Raw genomic sequence first — 16,957 nt, forward strand, 5'->3', positions numbered from 1 at the left:
TTTAAAGAATGCAAATGAGTTTTAAATGTCTTTAACATCTAGAGGTAAATGCGGCATCAACTTATTCTTTGGTATTTAGCGAAGAAAGCCAAGCTAGCAATGTAGCAGGAGTATAATCAGAAAAAGAATACATTCTTCTGCCATGCCACAGACAGGGCATAGACACAAATATGGCCTGGAAACAAAATTAATATGCCCACAGGTACACAACATGAATAGGGGCACATGGAGTCAGAGAGAAGGTAGTTGCCTTCACTAATGTCCTATGCACTCCCAGGAAACACAAATAAAGATAAATGCACGTAGCTCTCCCTTACCTCCAACATAGGCCTGGCACTATCGTGGACAGACAGAATATGTGTCACCTTGTTCTTGCTCAATTGCTCTGCATCTCTGGCATCTGTCATAGAAGAAAGAACATGAGCATTTTATTCTTCTCTGCAAATGAATTAATCCTAAAGTTTAGCCAGGAAAAAATACAATATGACCTGCATATTTCTTTCTTGAAACTTCATAATTGGCCATACCCAATCTAGAATAATCTATATCTAGGAAAATTTAGGAATTGCTTTAATGTATTTTGCAGATAACTAAACTTATTTGGGATTGGCAGATTTTTTTGATACAAAGTGGTCACCTAAAACTTGAAATATATTTAGATTTATGTAGATTTATATTTATATTTAGAATCATGTAATCATGATTGTTGCTGTTTAAGGGAAGTGAAACTATGAGGTCATTTCATAGTTGCCATTTGTTAAATTATAGACCCTCAGGTTGGTCTTATATGAAATATTAACTATAAAGTTGTTTAATATGTATTAATATTAAAAAATTACCTCTTAATAATTAATAATCTAAGTTACAATCAAATACAAAAGAGCCACTCACTATGTAACATATAGGAATCTGCTAGGGATGACTTTACCCTGATGTTAAAGGCAGGGATGGGTTTAAATGCAGATAAGACTGTGTTTTACACCTACAATTCACTTCAGGGTCAAAGTAAAAATGGAACATTTTCTGGAAATCTCAAACAGAATTGTCCATAAGTTACCAGTTGGTTATTAAATTATTTGCGTATGAAACTAGGGAAACACCAAATTACATTCTCTTCTAATGCTCCTATCTAATGCTGTAGAAGAAAGACTGAATGAATATCCTCAAGTTGGAACCCTTCTGCTAACCTACAAAACGGGTCCACCAAGAAACAGCTCCCCCTATGCCCATGTCCTGACCTGGGACAAGCTTTTTTAAATGACACAGGGTAAAATGATAGAAAGTTAAAAAAGACTGAAAGCCAAATGTTTTTCATGTTTCTGGAAAATATTAATGATATGGGAAAATGCTTTGGATATAATGTTAAGCAGAGTGTAAATGCAGGTACCAAACAATAAGTAGAATATGAGCTCAATTTATAAAAGCATGATAAAGACAAACACATATATGGAAAAATTGCTACAAGGAATTAGCTCTAATACTGATAATCTTGAAAATATGGAATTACTGTGTCTTAATATTTTTTTATATTTTTTTTGTTTTTTGGGGTTTTTTTGGTATACTCAACATAACTGGTTCTGAAAACTTAACAAGTCTATGAACTATCTGGGGGGCTTGTTCGGGGCTCCAATTTAGTTCAAGGTCTATGGCAAGGCTGAGGAATCTGCAGTTTTCATAAGCCTTGATGATTATGTAGAGACTGAAACACTTTCATAAACATTTTGTACTTTCATAAACATGCACCACTTTATAAAGTCAGAAAAGAAATCTTTAAAAGTAATACTAAAATGCTGGTTTTAAGGTTTTCTTCATCAATCAACCATCTCCAGTTTCAAATTCAGATTTACACAGCAGCCATCTACACCAAACATAGGGGGATTCAATTCCAAACACCATCCCCCACTTTGCCCCCAACTATCGCAAGTTTTGGCATCAGTGAGTTTGGATTAAATAGGAACTAGAATCATTTAGGATCTCACTGGCAGTCAGCTTCCACATTCTCACCAACATGCAATTTTTCCAATCACCACCAGTATGTATGTTTTAGCCAGTGGTAAAGCAAGATCAAGCTAGAGCTTTGGGTGCTCACAGAAGAGCCCAGACAAGGTGGGACAATACAGGGTGGGACAATACAGAGCAGCTGGTGGAGTGCTTCAAAGCAGCCTCCTGACACTCTAGGGCAGGATCTTCTGGATTCTGATTCTGCCCAGAATTTGAATTTTAAATATTTGTTTAAATATACTTGTTCCTTTTTTAAAAAATAGCTTTCCTTGAGATAATTTACATGCTACAAATTCACCCTTTTAAAGTATATGATTCAATGGTTTTTAGTATATTCAGAGTTTTTGAACCATCACTGCAATCTAACTTTTTTTAGACATTTTTTTAAAGTTTATTTCTTTGTTTTGAGAGAAAGTGAATAAGAGCAGGGGAGGGGCAAAGAGGGAGAGGGAGAGAGAGAATCCCAAGCAGGCTCCTCACTGACGACACAGAGCCTGATGCAGGGCTCAAACTCATAAGCTGTGAGGTCATGACCCGAGCCAAAATCAAGAGTCGGACACTTAACCAACTAAGCCACCCAGGGGCCTCTGCAATCTAACTTTAAAACATTTTCATTACCTCATAAATATACTTTTATAACACAAATTAAAATAAACAAAAAATGTGGTTTGGTAATAAAAGTATGCTGTTTTGAATACAGAGAACCACTTGATACCACATATGAGACAACAGATTGTTGGGCTCTAAAGAAAGGAGAAGCAACTCTTAGACAATAATGTTCCTTTTGTTTTGTGCTTTCTGTTTTATTATAGTGCCGTCTGTACTGATACACCACTCTGGGATTACCTTATTCCATAAGCACATGCTCTAACTATTTGAGAGTACATAAAGTGCCTAACCAATACTTTTGGATGATGACATCAGAACTCTTACTCTTTAGGACTACAAATTATTGATGGTTCTGGATGACTACTTACAACCATAGGCACTGTAGTAACAAGCTGTGAATGCAGCTGTAAGACATGACCATGGGGTTATCAGCCCACTCACATGCATATGAAGTTTCACACCAGCTCTCCTTGGGCACAAAATCAAAAGAGTGGAACTTAGTCCTTTGCTGCTCAAACCAGAGTCTGTCAAGCAGCAGCATGGCATCACCTGGGAACCTGCTGGAAATGCAGACTCCCAGGCCCACTACCTAACTACATGATCAGAACATGCATCTGAATAAGAACCCCAGAAGACTGTGTGCCCTGTACATATGGAGCTTTGCAGGGCCTCCAGGGAGTGAGCTATGACTTGGTGCCAATGATGTCCCTTCCCCACTGTAGCATGCCATTTTAATGCCATTTCTAAGCCAAAAAACAACTCACAGCCACTTGCAATCACAAATGTAACATTATTAATGCAATAGCATTAATAATGCCAACTGGATGATTACAAGTTAGAATTCCCATGGAAAAAAATCTAGAAGAATATACACTGACCATGGTTACCCTGGGATGTAGAGTTTGGGGAAGTTTTCACTCTATTTAACATATTTCTATCACATTTGGATTTTTAAAGTTTTTATTTTATTTTGACTGATGAGCCTACATTACTTTTATAATCAGGAAAAGAAAACTTAAAAAAAAACACTACTCACAAAATTCAACATAAATTACATTAATAAGTAAAACAGTCAATCCTTCACTGGTAAAACAGCTAACTATGTTCTTTTCCTCTCTCTCTCTCAACATCTCCCCTGACCCCTGGACTCTTGCCCACTCTTGCTACCTGCTTCTGTTTACCCCCCTGAGGCTTCATGTGGACTTCAGAAGAAGCAAATGTCATTTTTACATAGTGGGAGCACTGAAATAGAAACACCTACCTGATCTTTCTCCTTTGCTGTTACACATTCCCTCAGCAGAAGATCCCATCTATCACTGGTAAGACCTTGCTAAGGGAACATGTGGATTCCTGAAAGATGCTGTCTTCAAAAGGTAAAGTGGCAGCCACATGCTTCCTTAAGGAAGGGGAATTAGCGCTCTAGATCTTATACTGATACAGAAGATGAACAGGGGTAACCAGTCCTAAGATGTGAAAAATGCCAGAGTGACCATGGAAAATAAGCTAGTCCATCAAAGTCAAGCAGAATTGTCTCTAATTGTCTTTGATTTTATTTAAAAATTAACAAAAATATATTGGAAGAAGCACTAGAAAATAACACCATTATCACAAGCACTCTAGAGAAACAGACATTTGGCAGGAAAGAACTTCTTTGATAATGCCTTTCCAATACTCAGAGTACCTGCTACACTGATTTGTGGACTCAAAAGCATGGCCATGCAGGATGAGTGAGCGAAGAGGAGAGCGAAGGTCTCTGTTTTAAAAGGGCCCAATTCCCTCTGCTCTGACCCTGATCCCCAAGCCATGTTCTGAGTCATTTCCCAAACAACTTTTGCCTTCCAAGTGGAGAATCTGCTCAGTGGTGGGTAAGTGATTCTGATCTGTTTTGTAGTTCTACTTCCCACTGTGAAATTTAATGAATTCTAGAGTTACAAATTATTGTATGTCACAATAACTTCTAGAGTTATAAATTAGCTGTTAGTGAGTTCAACTTTTAAGTGGATACATTTCCAACCTGGGCTGAGGGCCAAAATGGGGCAGTTCCTACCTATTCCCTTCTTTACTAAATGTGGGCTCTAACATTTATTGGTGTTGACCTTGGGCAAGTTTTTCTATGCCTCACTTTTGTCACCTTTAAAGTGGGAAAATGGTTAGAGTACCACCTCAAAGGGCTGCTGGAAATACTAAATGATATGCTTAGAATAGTGTTTGGCTGACATGTAGTAAATGTCATCATTGCCATCATTATTATTATCATTAGGACCAGATTAAGTTTCAAGGCTGCAGTATGGGCTTCAATCTCCATTACCACTGAATGTTTCCAAATACATGCTTATTTCGAAGACATCTGAATTCTAGCTCTTGCTCTACCACCTGATGCTCATCACTCACCATCTGATTCTCTTAGGCTCAGTTAACAGCAGATTACCAAAGATCAGTGTTCACCAGGTCAGCCTTATCTGAACAACTGGGGAACTACCACTGGGAACCATGGCCACTCTCACTGGCAGACGCAGAACAAAGGCTCTGAGACCTCAAGTATGTCTCTATGTACATAACCAGCACACACATAAGGTGTGAGCTTATTTCCCACATTTCTAGAAGTTTGTGGACACCTTCAAACAAGGACATGTCCTCTGTCAGTTCACATCCACTTTGGGATCTGCCAAATTGTAAAGCAGCAGATAACCCTAGCCTCTTGTCCTGGAGCTCCTCGTCAAGCTTCCACTCCTGCCTTCCCTCTTAGCTTCTAGGCAGAGCCAGCTTTCAGCAAAGACACCTCAACTGAGAGAACCTCATCAAAGACCAGACTCCAGAAGCTGGGTTGGTTTGTGGGTTTTTCTCTAGGTAGAAAAATCACCAGGTGTTGGAAAACCATTTGTGATTCATTGCAAAGTTAAAAAAGAAAAAGGAGGAAGTTTCTGGGTGACATGTAAAGGATCACACTGGAAGGAAGGAAGGAAGGAAGGAAGGAAGGAAGGAAGGAAAGGTAAGGAAAGGAAGAGAGGCAAAAGAGATGGGGGAGTGAAGGAGGGGAGGAAGGAGCCAGGACAGGAGACCATTCAATGATTGGATTGAAGAGACCACAGCCATTAGAACCAAGGCCTGAGTAGCAGTGCCAATCCATGCTGTAAAACAATGAAGATCTCTCAGAAAGGCAAAAAAAAAAAAAAAGTCCATTAATTTTTCTTTATACATTTTTGTATTGGTTGTTGTGTTACAGTAGGCATGTGTTATTTGTAGTTTAAAAAGAGAAGAAAATGACAAATGAGACATCATGCTAAAGCACCTATGACAGCTGGATTCACTCTCCAGGAGCAGACATGATCCTTTCACCTTGGTCTTCCACCCTTACTAGCTAACAATGATCAATGCCTACTGTGCACCTACCATGGCATCGGTGCTTTATAAGCTCTATCTCCTTTCCACAACATCCTGAAATAAGTGTATGGTTCCTATTCCACAGATAGAGAGGGCAAGAACAGCCTGACACTTGCTGACCAGTTATGTGCCAGACACTGAATGGAGTGTATCAGCTGCACTGTCTAGTTCATCCTTATCACAGCCCCCTTGGTGTCTAGGCTGTGTAATGTGTCTTAGGGTAACATCTGGCTCGTGTGCGGTGGGGGGTAACCAGATTCCAAGGCAGACTGCCTCACAGCTTCTCTCCATGGTAGGACCTACTCCCCTGTTCTGTACCTGCTCCTCTTGACTTTGAACCACTGAGGACCAAAATGTACATTCACGTCAGACTCCCAGCACAGTGCCACACACATTAGGTACTTGCAAAATGTGTATGAAATTAATGAATTAATTCACAGGCAACTGTATGGAGAGCAACACTTCCTTCCAGCCTCTTGTCCATTCACTGTATCATTATTCCTTTGTTTTAGATAAGCCTTACACTTGGTAAGTGTTAAATAAATGTTTGGTGAATTAATGAGTGAATAAAAAACGGCCACATACTAATGTCAGAATAAATGAAGACAATGAAAAAATATCAACCATCTGAACAGGAGAGGTATGGGCTGGTGTAGACATCTCTAATGGGTAAAACCCACAGCAAGAATCCAGGAACTGTGAGGGATTCCCGTGACACTGAATACTTAGAAAATAGGTATAGATTTTAGTACAAAGAGCTTACATTTTTTTTAATGTTTATTTATTTTTAAGAGAGAGAGAGAGAGAGAGAGAGAGAGAGTGTGAGCATGAATGGGGGAGGGGCAGAGAGAGAGGGAGACACAGAATCTGAAGCAGGGTCCAGGCTCCAAGCTGTCAGTGCAGAGCCCAAGGTGGGGCCCAAACTCAGGGACCATGAGATCATGACCTGAGCCGAAGTCTTATGCTCAAACGACTGAGCCACCCAGGCACCCCATAGTACAAAGAGTTTTAAATGTTCCCTGTAATTATGCGCCCATGACCTTCTAGAAGAAAGTAACCTACTATGAATAAGGATAAAAGTATCATAAACTGTTGGCAGACATACTTAATTGGGTTGGTATTCATTACAATTTGTAATTTGTAAACACTTTCACATAGCAATTCTACTTCTAAGAATTTATCCTAAACTCTGTTCTCAAACACAAAGACATTCCCCTCTCTTTATGAAAGTAGTTAATAACTCCCTAAGTAACCCCAAAAGATAGTTGCTTCTTAATGTATTCCAGTACTACCGCCTACCTACCACAAAGTACTTGCTGCTTTTTCAGAACTACAAAGCTTACTAATTTAGGAACTCCAGTACTATTTTTAAAATGTTCTAGTAGCAATTAGCAGCTGTCAGCTCCCTATGCTCAATTCTCTTTGAGGTCAATTAACAGCACTAGGAGCCAAAAGGGTGGTTGGCAGGAGAAGAGAAGGAAATAAACATTATGCAGAGAATTAAAAAAGAGCAGCATTATGCATTTTCTCATTCAATGTGGTTTCTCCTGAGGCATTTTTATTAATCAGTGGGTACAGAACCTAAAATTTTCTGGGCTGTCCCTATGTGTGTTTTATTGGTTTCTCATGTACCACTTTAGCAAGATTTACTTTACAGAGCTAAGTCTTTTTTGATGGTTTTGGTGAGTAAATATAGCATGCTATAGCATTTTTTTTTACTAGTGCAGAATTGTTTCGGGGGAGAAAACCTGATACAGATTCACAGGGAAATAGATATACAGTAATGGGATCTCACAGTTAAGTGATTTGTGGATATAGTCATCATATGGCTATGAAAGATAGGTGTTCCTTTATGCATATTTTCAGTAATTATCTTAATGGTTAATTTCCTATGACATTAAAGTAATTTAAAATATATTGGGGGAAAAAAAGATTGTTTTTACAGTCATTTTGAACTTGAACTCAAATTTAAGCAACAACTTCAAAACAGACAGGAATGTATTCTGGTTTGCTCCAGGAGGGAGGAAATGCAGAGCCCTCTGAGGAGGTTAAGCTCTCTCCAACAGGCAGGCTTGTTTTTGCAAGTTTCCTAGGTCTACTCCATTCTATTAAGTATACATATCTCCAGTGGTAAGGAACCAGTGTCTTCACTTAAACACACTCAGAACATCACATGGAAGAGAACTAGGCCCCTCCCTGGAAACTAACAAAAGCCTGTTCACCCTTCTACTGCTGAAGAGCATTTTGAGACAGATGAGCTACACATAAAAAAAGTCAGTAGCTAACAGTGAATCAATACACATAGAACAAGATGCAGAGAAATATGTAAGAAGAAAAGTCAACACAAGAATAGGATAATCTACCAGAGATAAAATTACCACTTATTTTTCCCAGGTTTCTGAAAATGTATTAACAATAACCAGAAAACAAAAGTGATAAAAGATTATAGATAAGTTACATGGCTGCTAAATGTGCCTTTTAGCCATCTTCTTTTGATAATAATGTTCCAGCAAGCATGCAGAATTAAAATGAAGATCAAAGGTAAGTTGGAACCTATGTGGCCCCATACCACTCTGTCAGCCATTGGTTAAGGGGTTGAGCACAAGTATGAGGTCCCAGCAAGGGGCCTGGACAAAGGTGGTGGCTATGTACAGATCAGATTTTGTATAAACTGAGTCGACACCTTCACTCAATCATGCTTGAGAAGCTTCAAGCTGATCTTTTAAGAAATAAACTCACCTTTGGTGGAAGCAGCCCAAAATGTCCATCAATAGATGAAAGGTAATATATATATATATACACACACACATATATACATACACATACACATATATATACATATATGTATACATGTATACATATGTACACATATATGTATACATAAAAAATATATATACATATGTATACATATATATGTATATTTTAAGGCTATATGTATATGTAGCCTTAAAGAGGAAATAAATTCTGACACATATTACCATATGAATCAACATTATGATCAGTGAAATAAACCAGACACAAAAGGACAAACACTGCAAACACTAAAGCAGTACAATTCAAAGAGACAAAAAGTAGAATGGTGGTTTCTACGGGGCTGAGGGTGGGGGAAATAGTGCCTAATGGGCACAGAGTTTCAGTTTGGGAAGATGAAAAGAGTTCTGGAAATGGATGGTTGCAGAGCAATATGAATGTACTTAATGTCACCTGAAGTCTATACTTAAAAATGGTATAAACGGCACATTTTATATTATGTGTATGTTACCACAATAATAAAAGATAACTCACCTTTGAAGTTGCCAATGTATAGGCCAGGCAGGATCTAAGAGAGAGACACAGATCAAATGTGAGTGTTACAGACTTGAAGCACACAGAGGCTGGGCCCTCACCACAGCAGTGGGAGCACAGCCCAGGCCTGTTGCCTCCCATGCCCACTTCCCGGCACCTTCCTATATGGACAGCATAGATGACTGGGCATCCTTGTTTCCAGGGCTCTGACCCTGCCCACAGCCACTAGAAAGCCCGCTCAAATAGCTTGTGAATAGCTGCATGTTGGTACCCATCAGCTCATGGGACTTTAAAGACCAGGATCCCCCCACAGATCCTCACAGAGAGCCGCATGTTCTCCCTCACTTAAGCCCTGCAATGCTCCTTAGCATTCTGAGAGTACAGCCCCAAACCAAAGGGGCGCAAATCCAAGCTGTCTACCACTCCTCCCTACCCTTCCCCCTCTACTCCTCCTTTTCTCATAACACCGTAAATACCCCCCCACTTATCTCATAGCTCCAGAAAACCTCCCTTTGCTGAGATCTTGGTGCATGCTCTTTCCAAGTCTGGAAGCTATACTCCTACTCTCCTCATCCCTCAGGTCTCAGCTCTGACTCACACCCTGGGGAGGCCTTTCCTGAGTCCAGAGTCTGGGGTAAGCCCCAGTTTCAGCACCCACAGTCCTTGGTATTCCCCTTATAGTGATGATGTCACAGGGTATTGCTAGATGAAGGTCTGTCTCCTCTGCTGGCTAGAAAGCTCTTTGGACAGCAAACACATACTCTCACTCACTGCTGTATATCTAGCTTCTGGCCCAGGGCTTGGTTCATGATTACTATTCAATAAAGAACTACTAAATGAATGAATCAACTGTGCATTTAGAAATAAATGCACAGGTTAATAAAAGCATACGTTTGCTCCAAAATGTCTACTTCTCCTAAGGCAGTGGTTCTCAAACAAGACAATCCATCAGAATCACCAGAAGGTGTTAAAAATTCAGATTTATGAACAAGCCCCAGCCCCAGCTGCCATATAGAATGATTCAGTAAATCTGAGATAAGAACCAGGGCAGGGTTTTTCACACGCAACTCCCCACTTTGCAAAATACAAAGCTAATTCTTATCTGGCATTACTTTGTATGAAGAGTTTGAAATCCAAATACAGACACTGCTTTTGGAAGCTGACATGATTTTCAAATGCATACAGAATACTGGCCACTGCAGACCCTTGGTGCCCTGGTGACACCCTCCTGTCAGTACTACCACCCCACACCCTAGCTCCATTCGCTCCACCACCCCTCAGCTCCATTTGCTTCACACTCCCTATTTTTATCCACTCCCACCAAGAAAGCTGAAAGCAGCATGTAGTAATATTCTTCACATGCATGGATTTCTTTGAGCATCTTCCTGACAACCAGCTACCTTGCTAAAAATTGATAGCATCTGTGCAAGTCACTGCAGGCAGAAGGTACTGTGTCACTGTCAAGGCAGCCTGCTGGAACACAGCAATACAGGTCTAGGGTTAGCTTCTGTGCTGGGGTACAGAGGTTGCCAAGCTGAGGGGCCACAGAACATAGCGACCAAATAGGGATACTTGTGAGAAGGAAAAAATAATTTATTACTATAGCTGACCCTTGAACAATGAAGATATTGGGCATCAACCCCATCCACAAAGTTGAAAATCCATGAATAACTTTTGACTTATCCAAAACTTAACTACTAATTTAGCCTACTTTTGACTGGGAGCCTGACCAATAGCCTATAAATGCATATTTTGCATGTTATATGTATATTAAACTGTATTCTTACAATAAAGTAAGCTAAAGGAAAGAAAATGTTGAGAAAATAATAAGGAAGAGGAAATACATTTACAGTACTGTAAAAAAAAAAAATCCTTGTACAAGTTGACCCTTGTATTTCAAACTTGTGTTGTTCAAGGATCAATAGTACTCCAGGACAACAGGCAAGACCCAGACGTGATCAGGGCATGGGGATGTGTGATCACCATGGCTCACTGAGTTTGGAGAGTTCCCTTAGGGACTGAGAGGTCAGTTATATTCATGACTGAAGTCACAGCACTGAGGCAAGCCAGGTTAGATCTGTAACCAGGAACATGTGAAACAGTATCTCAGGGGAAAACACCAGCATCCATTGCCAAGGAGCTAAAACATTTGACAGGTCTTTCTTGAAACATAATCAGTCTTTGGGATTCTCCTGGGAGGAAGGGTGGAGAAAATACTGCATTATTCCTATTTTAAAATATAAGAACAATACAAGTTCATCTTAGAGATAGATCAAACTGATAGTCTCTGGCAGCTCTTGGCTGCATAGAGCTTTTTCATATGTACAGGGTCTCTCCTATCTTTATTAGGAGGTAACATTAGATACTAAAGGGTATAATCGTCACATGGCTCTCTTGGCTGATAGTACCAATGACTTCCTCCTTGACCAAACTTCAGTTAGGCTCCTTTGAGCCTTCCTCTTGACTAGGCCTCATCTGTGGCCTGCCAGTTTTGGCAAAGAATCCTGCTAAGCCTGTTTAGTAAGAATCCTCCCACTCTTTATATCCAGTCAAGCTCATTTCATACCTTTTATACCTAATCAAGTTCTTTTCAGTAATTTTCCATCCTTCCCTCAACTTGCCTGTTGGCTAGAAATCCCCACTTTTTCCTGTTGTATTGGGAGTTGAGTTCTGTCACTTGCAATAGTACCTCCCCCTATTTCAATAGCATCAAATAAGGTCTTCTTTACCACTTTTAATAAGTGTCAGAATAATTTTTCTTTTATAACATTGACCACAAATGGCTCCAGATTCATAAAATGGACAATTATAATGAACTATAATATAAGCATGTGTATTTGCCAAAAATCACAGAACATATAACAGCAGATGAATGGTTTACTGATTTCTGGTCACACGTGGGCAGCATGCTTAGCACTCAGGATATAGGGGTGATGGAGAGAGATATGGCACTGCCAAAGGCCTACTTCCCTTGTGGAACTCCTTGCCTAGGGAAAGAGGAGGTGACTTGACCACTCTGGGATCGCCAAAGATTTCCAGGAGGCAGCAACACTTAGGAGACCTGCAGTTCAAGGGTAGTGGGCCACGAGAGAGGGAAGGACAGGCAGGGGAGCAACGGAAACTGCCAGTAGAGAGAAAGAAGGCCAATATCCACCAGGAGAGAACATGAGGGAGGCAGAGACACAGAAGGAAGAACAGGAGGCTGTGGTCCAGATTGTGGACCAGGCTGCATGCAGCAGACACAGACAGCCATGGAAAGCTTTCAGGGCTCTAGATTAAGTACCACTAAAATGATTAAGATGTGTGTAGCCATTAGCAATATCTTTTCATATATTTTTATTTAACATATCTTGGAAATGTCATGATAAAAATACAGGAAAGGTAAAGTTGTATATGTAGTCAATGTATTCATTATCATGTTTACCTCTGTAAAGGGAACACTGGGGACTGTGGGGAGGGTCCAGGTAGGGCCACTTTGTATTGCTGTTTGCACTTTTCTATATGGTTTGGATGGTCTAACTTCATGCGAGCATTACTTCAATTTACTTTTCTTTTTAAGTGTATTTATTTTGAGAGAGTGAGAGAGAGAGAGAGCGCACATGAGCATGTGCAGAGGAGGAGCAGAGAGAGAGGCAGAGAATCCCAAGCAGGCTCTGTGCTAACAGCACAACCCAAACATGGGGTTCCATCCCATGAACCATGAGATCACGACCTGAGCCAAAATCAAGAGTTGGACACTTAACTGACTGAGCCACCCAGGTGCCCCTACTCTTTTAAGTCAAGAGGGGTTATTTGGGGAAAAGATTATGGCCCAGTTTTTCTTTTCTTTTTTGTACTTCTACTACTTTCTCTTCTAAAATAAATACGTTTCATATTATTTTTTAAATAAAATAAAGCAAGAACTTGAGATCACCTCTCTTCCTTGCTCTAAGAGCCATGGTTTTATGATTGCCTTTTTTTAAGTTTATTTATTTTGAGAGAGAGAGAGCACAATCAGGAGAGGGCAGAGAGAGAGGCAGAGAAAGAATCCCAAGCTGGCTCTGCACTGTCAGCACAGAGCCCAATGTGGAGCTCGAACCCACAAACTGCAAGATCACGCTCTGAGCCGAAATCAAGAGTCAGATTCTTTTTTTTTTTTTTTTTTTTTTTTTTTTTAAGAGTCAGATTCTTAACTGACTGGGCCACCCAAGTGCCCCAGTTTTATGATTCCTAAATCCATCCTTTAGAAGCCAACACCAGTCTGGCTTCCACTCCCTGCAAGGCTATCTAAAACCAAACATTATCTTCCCACCCACATTATCAATTCAAGTCTCCTGATGATGTCACTTTCTCCCAGTCACCCAGAGTGAAAACCTGGAGGCTACTCCCACCACAGTACCTCCCTCTCTCTTCCTTAATGCCTCTCTCTTCCCCAGTGAGTTACAAATTCCCAGAACAGTCCTGGCTCCTTGGCCCAAAGCCACCACCCCAGATCAGAGCCTCAGTTCATATATGGGCTAGAGTAGTATCCATTGAACTAACTTCTCTGTCCCATCAAATTAATTTTTAAATGTCATATTCTCACTGGGTCATTTTCTAGATGTTTCATAGCAAACCCTTTATTTTCTAGAAAAAGAAAGCCAAAACTGAATTTTATTTTTATTTTTTAAAATATGTTTATTTGATTATAGTTGATACACACTGTAACATTAGTTTCATGTGTATAAAATAGTGATTTGGCAATTCTATACATTATACTACACTCACAAGTGTAACTAACATCTGTCACCATATGACACCATTACAATACCCTTGACTATACTGCCTATGCTGTACCTTTCATCCCCATGACTTACACATTCCATAACTGGAAACCTGTACTCCCCACCCCCCTTCACCCATTTTGCCCATCCCCCCCACCACCTCCCCTCTGACATCCACCAGTGTTTTCTCTGTATTTATAGGTGTGATTCTGCTTTTGGTTTGCTTATTCACTTGTTTTGCTTTTTAGATTCCACATATAAGTGAAATCGTATGGTATTTGTCTTTCTCTGACTTATTTTAACTGGCAAAATACCCTCTAAGTCCATCCATGCTGTTGCAAATGGCAAGATCTTGTCCCTTTTTATGGCTGAGTAACATTCCATGAGATAGATAGATACATCTCACATCATCTTTATCCACTTGTCTATTATGACTCTTGGGTTGCTTCCATATCTTGGCTACTGTGACTAATACTTCAGTAAACATAGGAGTGCATATATCTTTTCAAATTAGTGTCTTCATTTTCTTTGGGTAAATACCCAATAGTAGAATTCTTGGCTCATGTGGTATTTCTATTCCAAAACTGAATTTTAACTGAAAATTTCAACTTGGCTTCCACAGGATGGTTCCAACTTACCCCTGAAGGATTTTCCCTATTTCTCTCTAATATTGCAGCCAAGTCAAGTAACCCCCATTTTCCTATTACCCCTTACTGGTCCTGCCTTGCAATGTCACATTTCTTTGTTCTCAATATTCTCTTTAAACAGAGAAATAGTCCCCACTATTTGGGGTCCCTCATCCCCCTTGGCTATACTAAAAAAAATATAAACACTGTAATGGACAATTATTTTATTTTATTGGTTTCTTAGCCACGGAAGCCCTTTCTTATGTTTGAGGAATCCCCCTCACCACCCACTTTAGAGTGGTGGGAAGCACAGCCTCGCTTTTACTACAGAAGCTGCAAATACCCAGATATCTACTTTCATTTGTCTTTGCTGCTGTGACATGGAAATGTGACCTAAGTGCAAGAGGTCTCCACATCTGCTCCAGACTGGAAACCAGAGATAACCCAGAGCATTCTCTCCTACACTAGGGGCAGCAGGGCTGGTAGCACATCTGGAGCCTAACAATAGCAGCAGCAGTATCTTTGGGTAGCCCCAGAAATGCTCTCCCCAGACAAGTTCTAGGATCTGCTTCTGGCAGGGTAGCCTTAATTTGGTTCTCCAGCCTTCCTGGCCATCCTACCTATTATACCCAAAGCAACCACATTTGGCTTGTGTTGCTTACAACCACAGCCCCTGATGTAGGCCTTTCAACCCAGACAAAATGCACAAATGCAAATGAGCTGCACAGACCTTCAGGCAAGTCACAGACTAGCAAAGTCCTATCCACCCTGTAAACAGCAGCACCATTGGCACTCCCAGAATCAGTTAGAGATCACTCTGACAAGAGACTCCTCCCTTCTCTGGACTCTATTAGCACCCCATTAAACACTTACTTCTACTCCTTAATAGCTCCCCAATTTATTTGCTCCTCTTGAAACTTCTGTTTAGTACATTTGTTCAGCTTCCTCTAGCTTATTGTAACAGCCGCCTAAAGATCTCCCTACCTCTGGACTTGTCCCTCAAAAGGAATCCTCAAACTCCCCTCTAAGGTGCAAAGTTGAGTATGTAACTCTTCAGATTAAAACCTTCTCAGGGTTCCAAGTATCTATCACCATGAAACCTAAATCTGGCACTTCAAGAGAGACCTTCACGAACTCAGGTTGCTATGTCTTCAGCCACAGCCCCATGCATGCTTTTTACCCAAACTCCCCCATAGCTTTGTGACCACACAAAGATGCAGAGTGGGACCCCCAATTCCAGCATCCAGGTTTTAAGGGAAACAGCCCAATTTTCAACTGTTATCAACTATATAAAAAAAAAAAACCCACCTTAAATATTGGGAGGGAGAAGCACAGGGGCCAGTGTTGGAGGAGAGTGGCATCCCTTTGGGATGCCAGAGCAGAGTGCTGGCAGAGGAAGGCTTAAATTTACCAAAATCAAACAGCCAATTTACTAAAAATAATTTAAGATGCACTTTTTTTACATGCATTTAAACTTTTATGATTTAATTTTTTCAAGTTTTTATTTAAATTTCAGTTAACATACAGCATAATATTAGTTTCAGGTGTAGAATTTAGTGATTCATCACTTATATACAACTCCTGGTGCTCATCACAATAAGTGCTCTCCTTAATATCCATCATCTGTTTAACCCATCCCCCTGCCCACCTCCTTTCCAGCAATCCTCAGTTTGTTCACTAGAGTTAAGAGTCCGTTTGCTGGTCTGCCTCCTTTCCCACCCCCCTCCATGTTCATCTGTTTTGTTTCTTAAATTCTACATATGCAAAGAGGTGACAGAGCTATTTCAGTCAACTTTTAACTCCATTTTCAAGACCAGGAGAGTAAACTAGTGTTTCAAGGGCTGTAAATAGAAAGTGAATACCTCAATCCCAGTTTCTTTAGTTTCTTCCATATAGAATTACACAACAAGATAAAGGAAGGCTACACGACTGGCCATCGGCAGAAAGAGAAATTACAGTTTTGTTTTCAAGAAAAAAACCCCATGAATATTTAAACTTTTACTCCAGTCAGCTTCGTAATTCAAACTTGAAACTCAAAACATCTGACCCATCCACTTGTGGCTGGTAATCCTTAAGTACAGATAAAGAGAAAAATGAAATACAATCATTTTCCAGCATAAAGATGACTTGTAGAGGAGATCATGGAGGAGCAGAATGTTCATCTGGGACAAAGTGGCTGATCAATCAGTCAATTCATGAAGTCTGAGCTCAAGCCAGAAGCAAGAACGCAAAGCACATGAAAATCATTACCACCTGGAAGGAAAGAAAAGCATAGACCAAGGAAAGAAGTGTGTATATGCAGTTTGGGAATGT

The 16,957-nt window shown here is 40.1% G+C and overlaps 1 protein-coding gene across 8 annotated transcripts in view; it reads right to left on the reverse strand.

Annotated features, from left to right (window-relative positions):
- Positions 1 to 16,957, reverse strand: part of DUSP22 (dual specificity phosphatase 22) — a 72,393-nt gene that overhangs the window by 49,298 nt on the left and 6,138 nt on the right. For 7 of the 8 annotated variants that reach the window (XM_086706452.1, XM_086706451.1, XM_086706448.1 and 4 more), the window contains 2 exons: positions 9,277 to 9,310; positions 318 to 400 (listed from right to left, as the gene is read on the reverse strand). In XM_086706452.1, the coding sequence (XP_086562578.1) occupies positions 318 to 400; positions 9,277 to 9,310 (117 nt within the window). Of the gene's footprint in view, positions 1 to 317; positions 401 to 9,276; positions 9,311 to 16,957 lie in introns of those variants that run through there. The other variant, XM_086706455.1, reaches the window with a different exon arrangement.

This window comes from Puma concolor, chromosome B2, assembly GCF_028749965.1.
Source record: "Puma concolor isolate L17-30 chromosome B2, mPumCon1.1.hap2, whole genome shotgun sequence".
In the NCBI taxonomy this organism is placed as follows: Eukaryota; Metazoa; Chordata; class Mammalia; order Carnivora; family Felidae; genus Puma; species Puma concolor.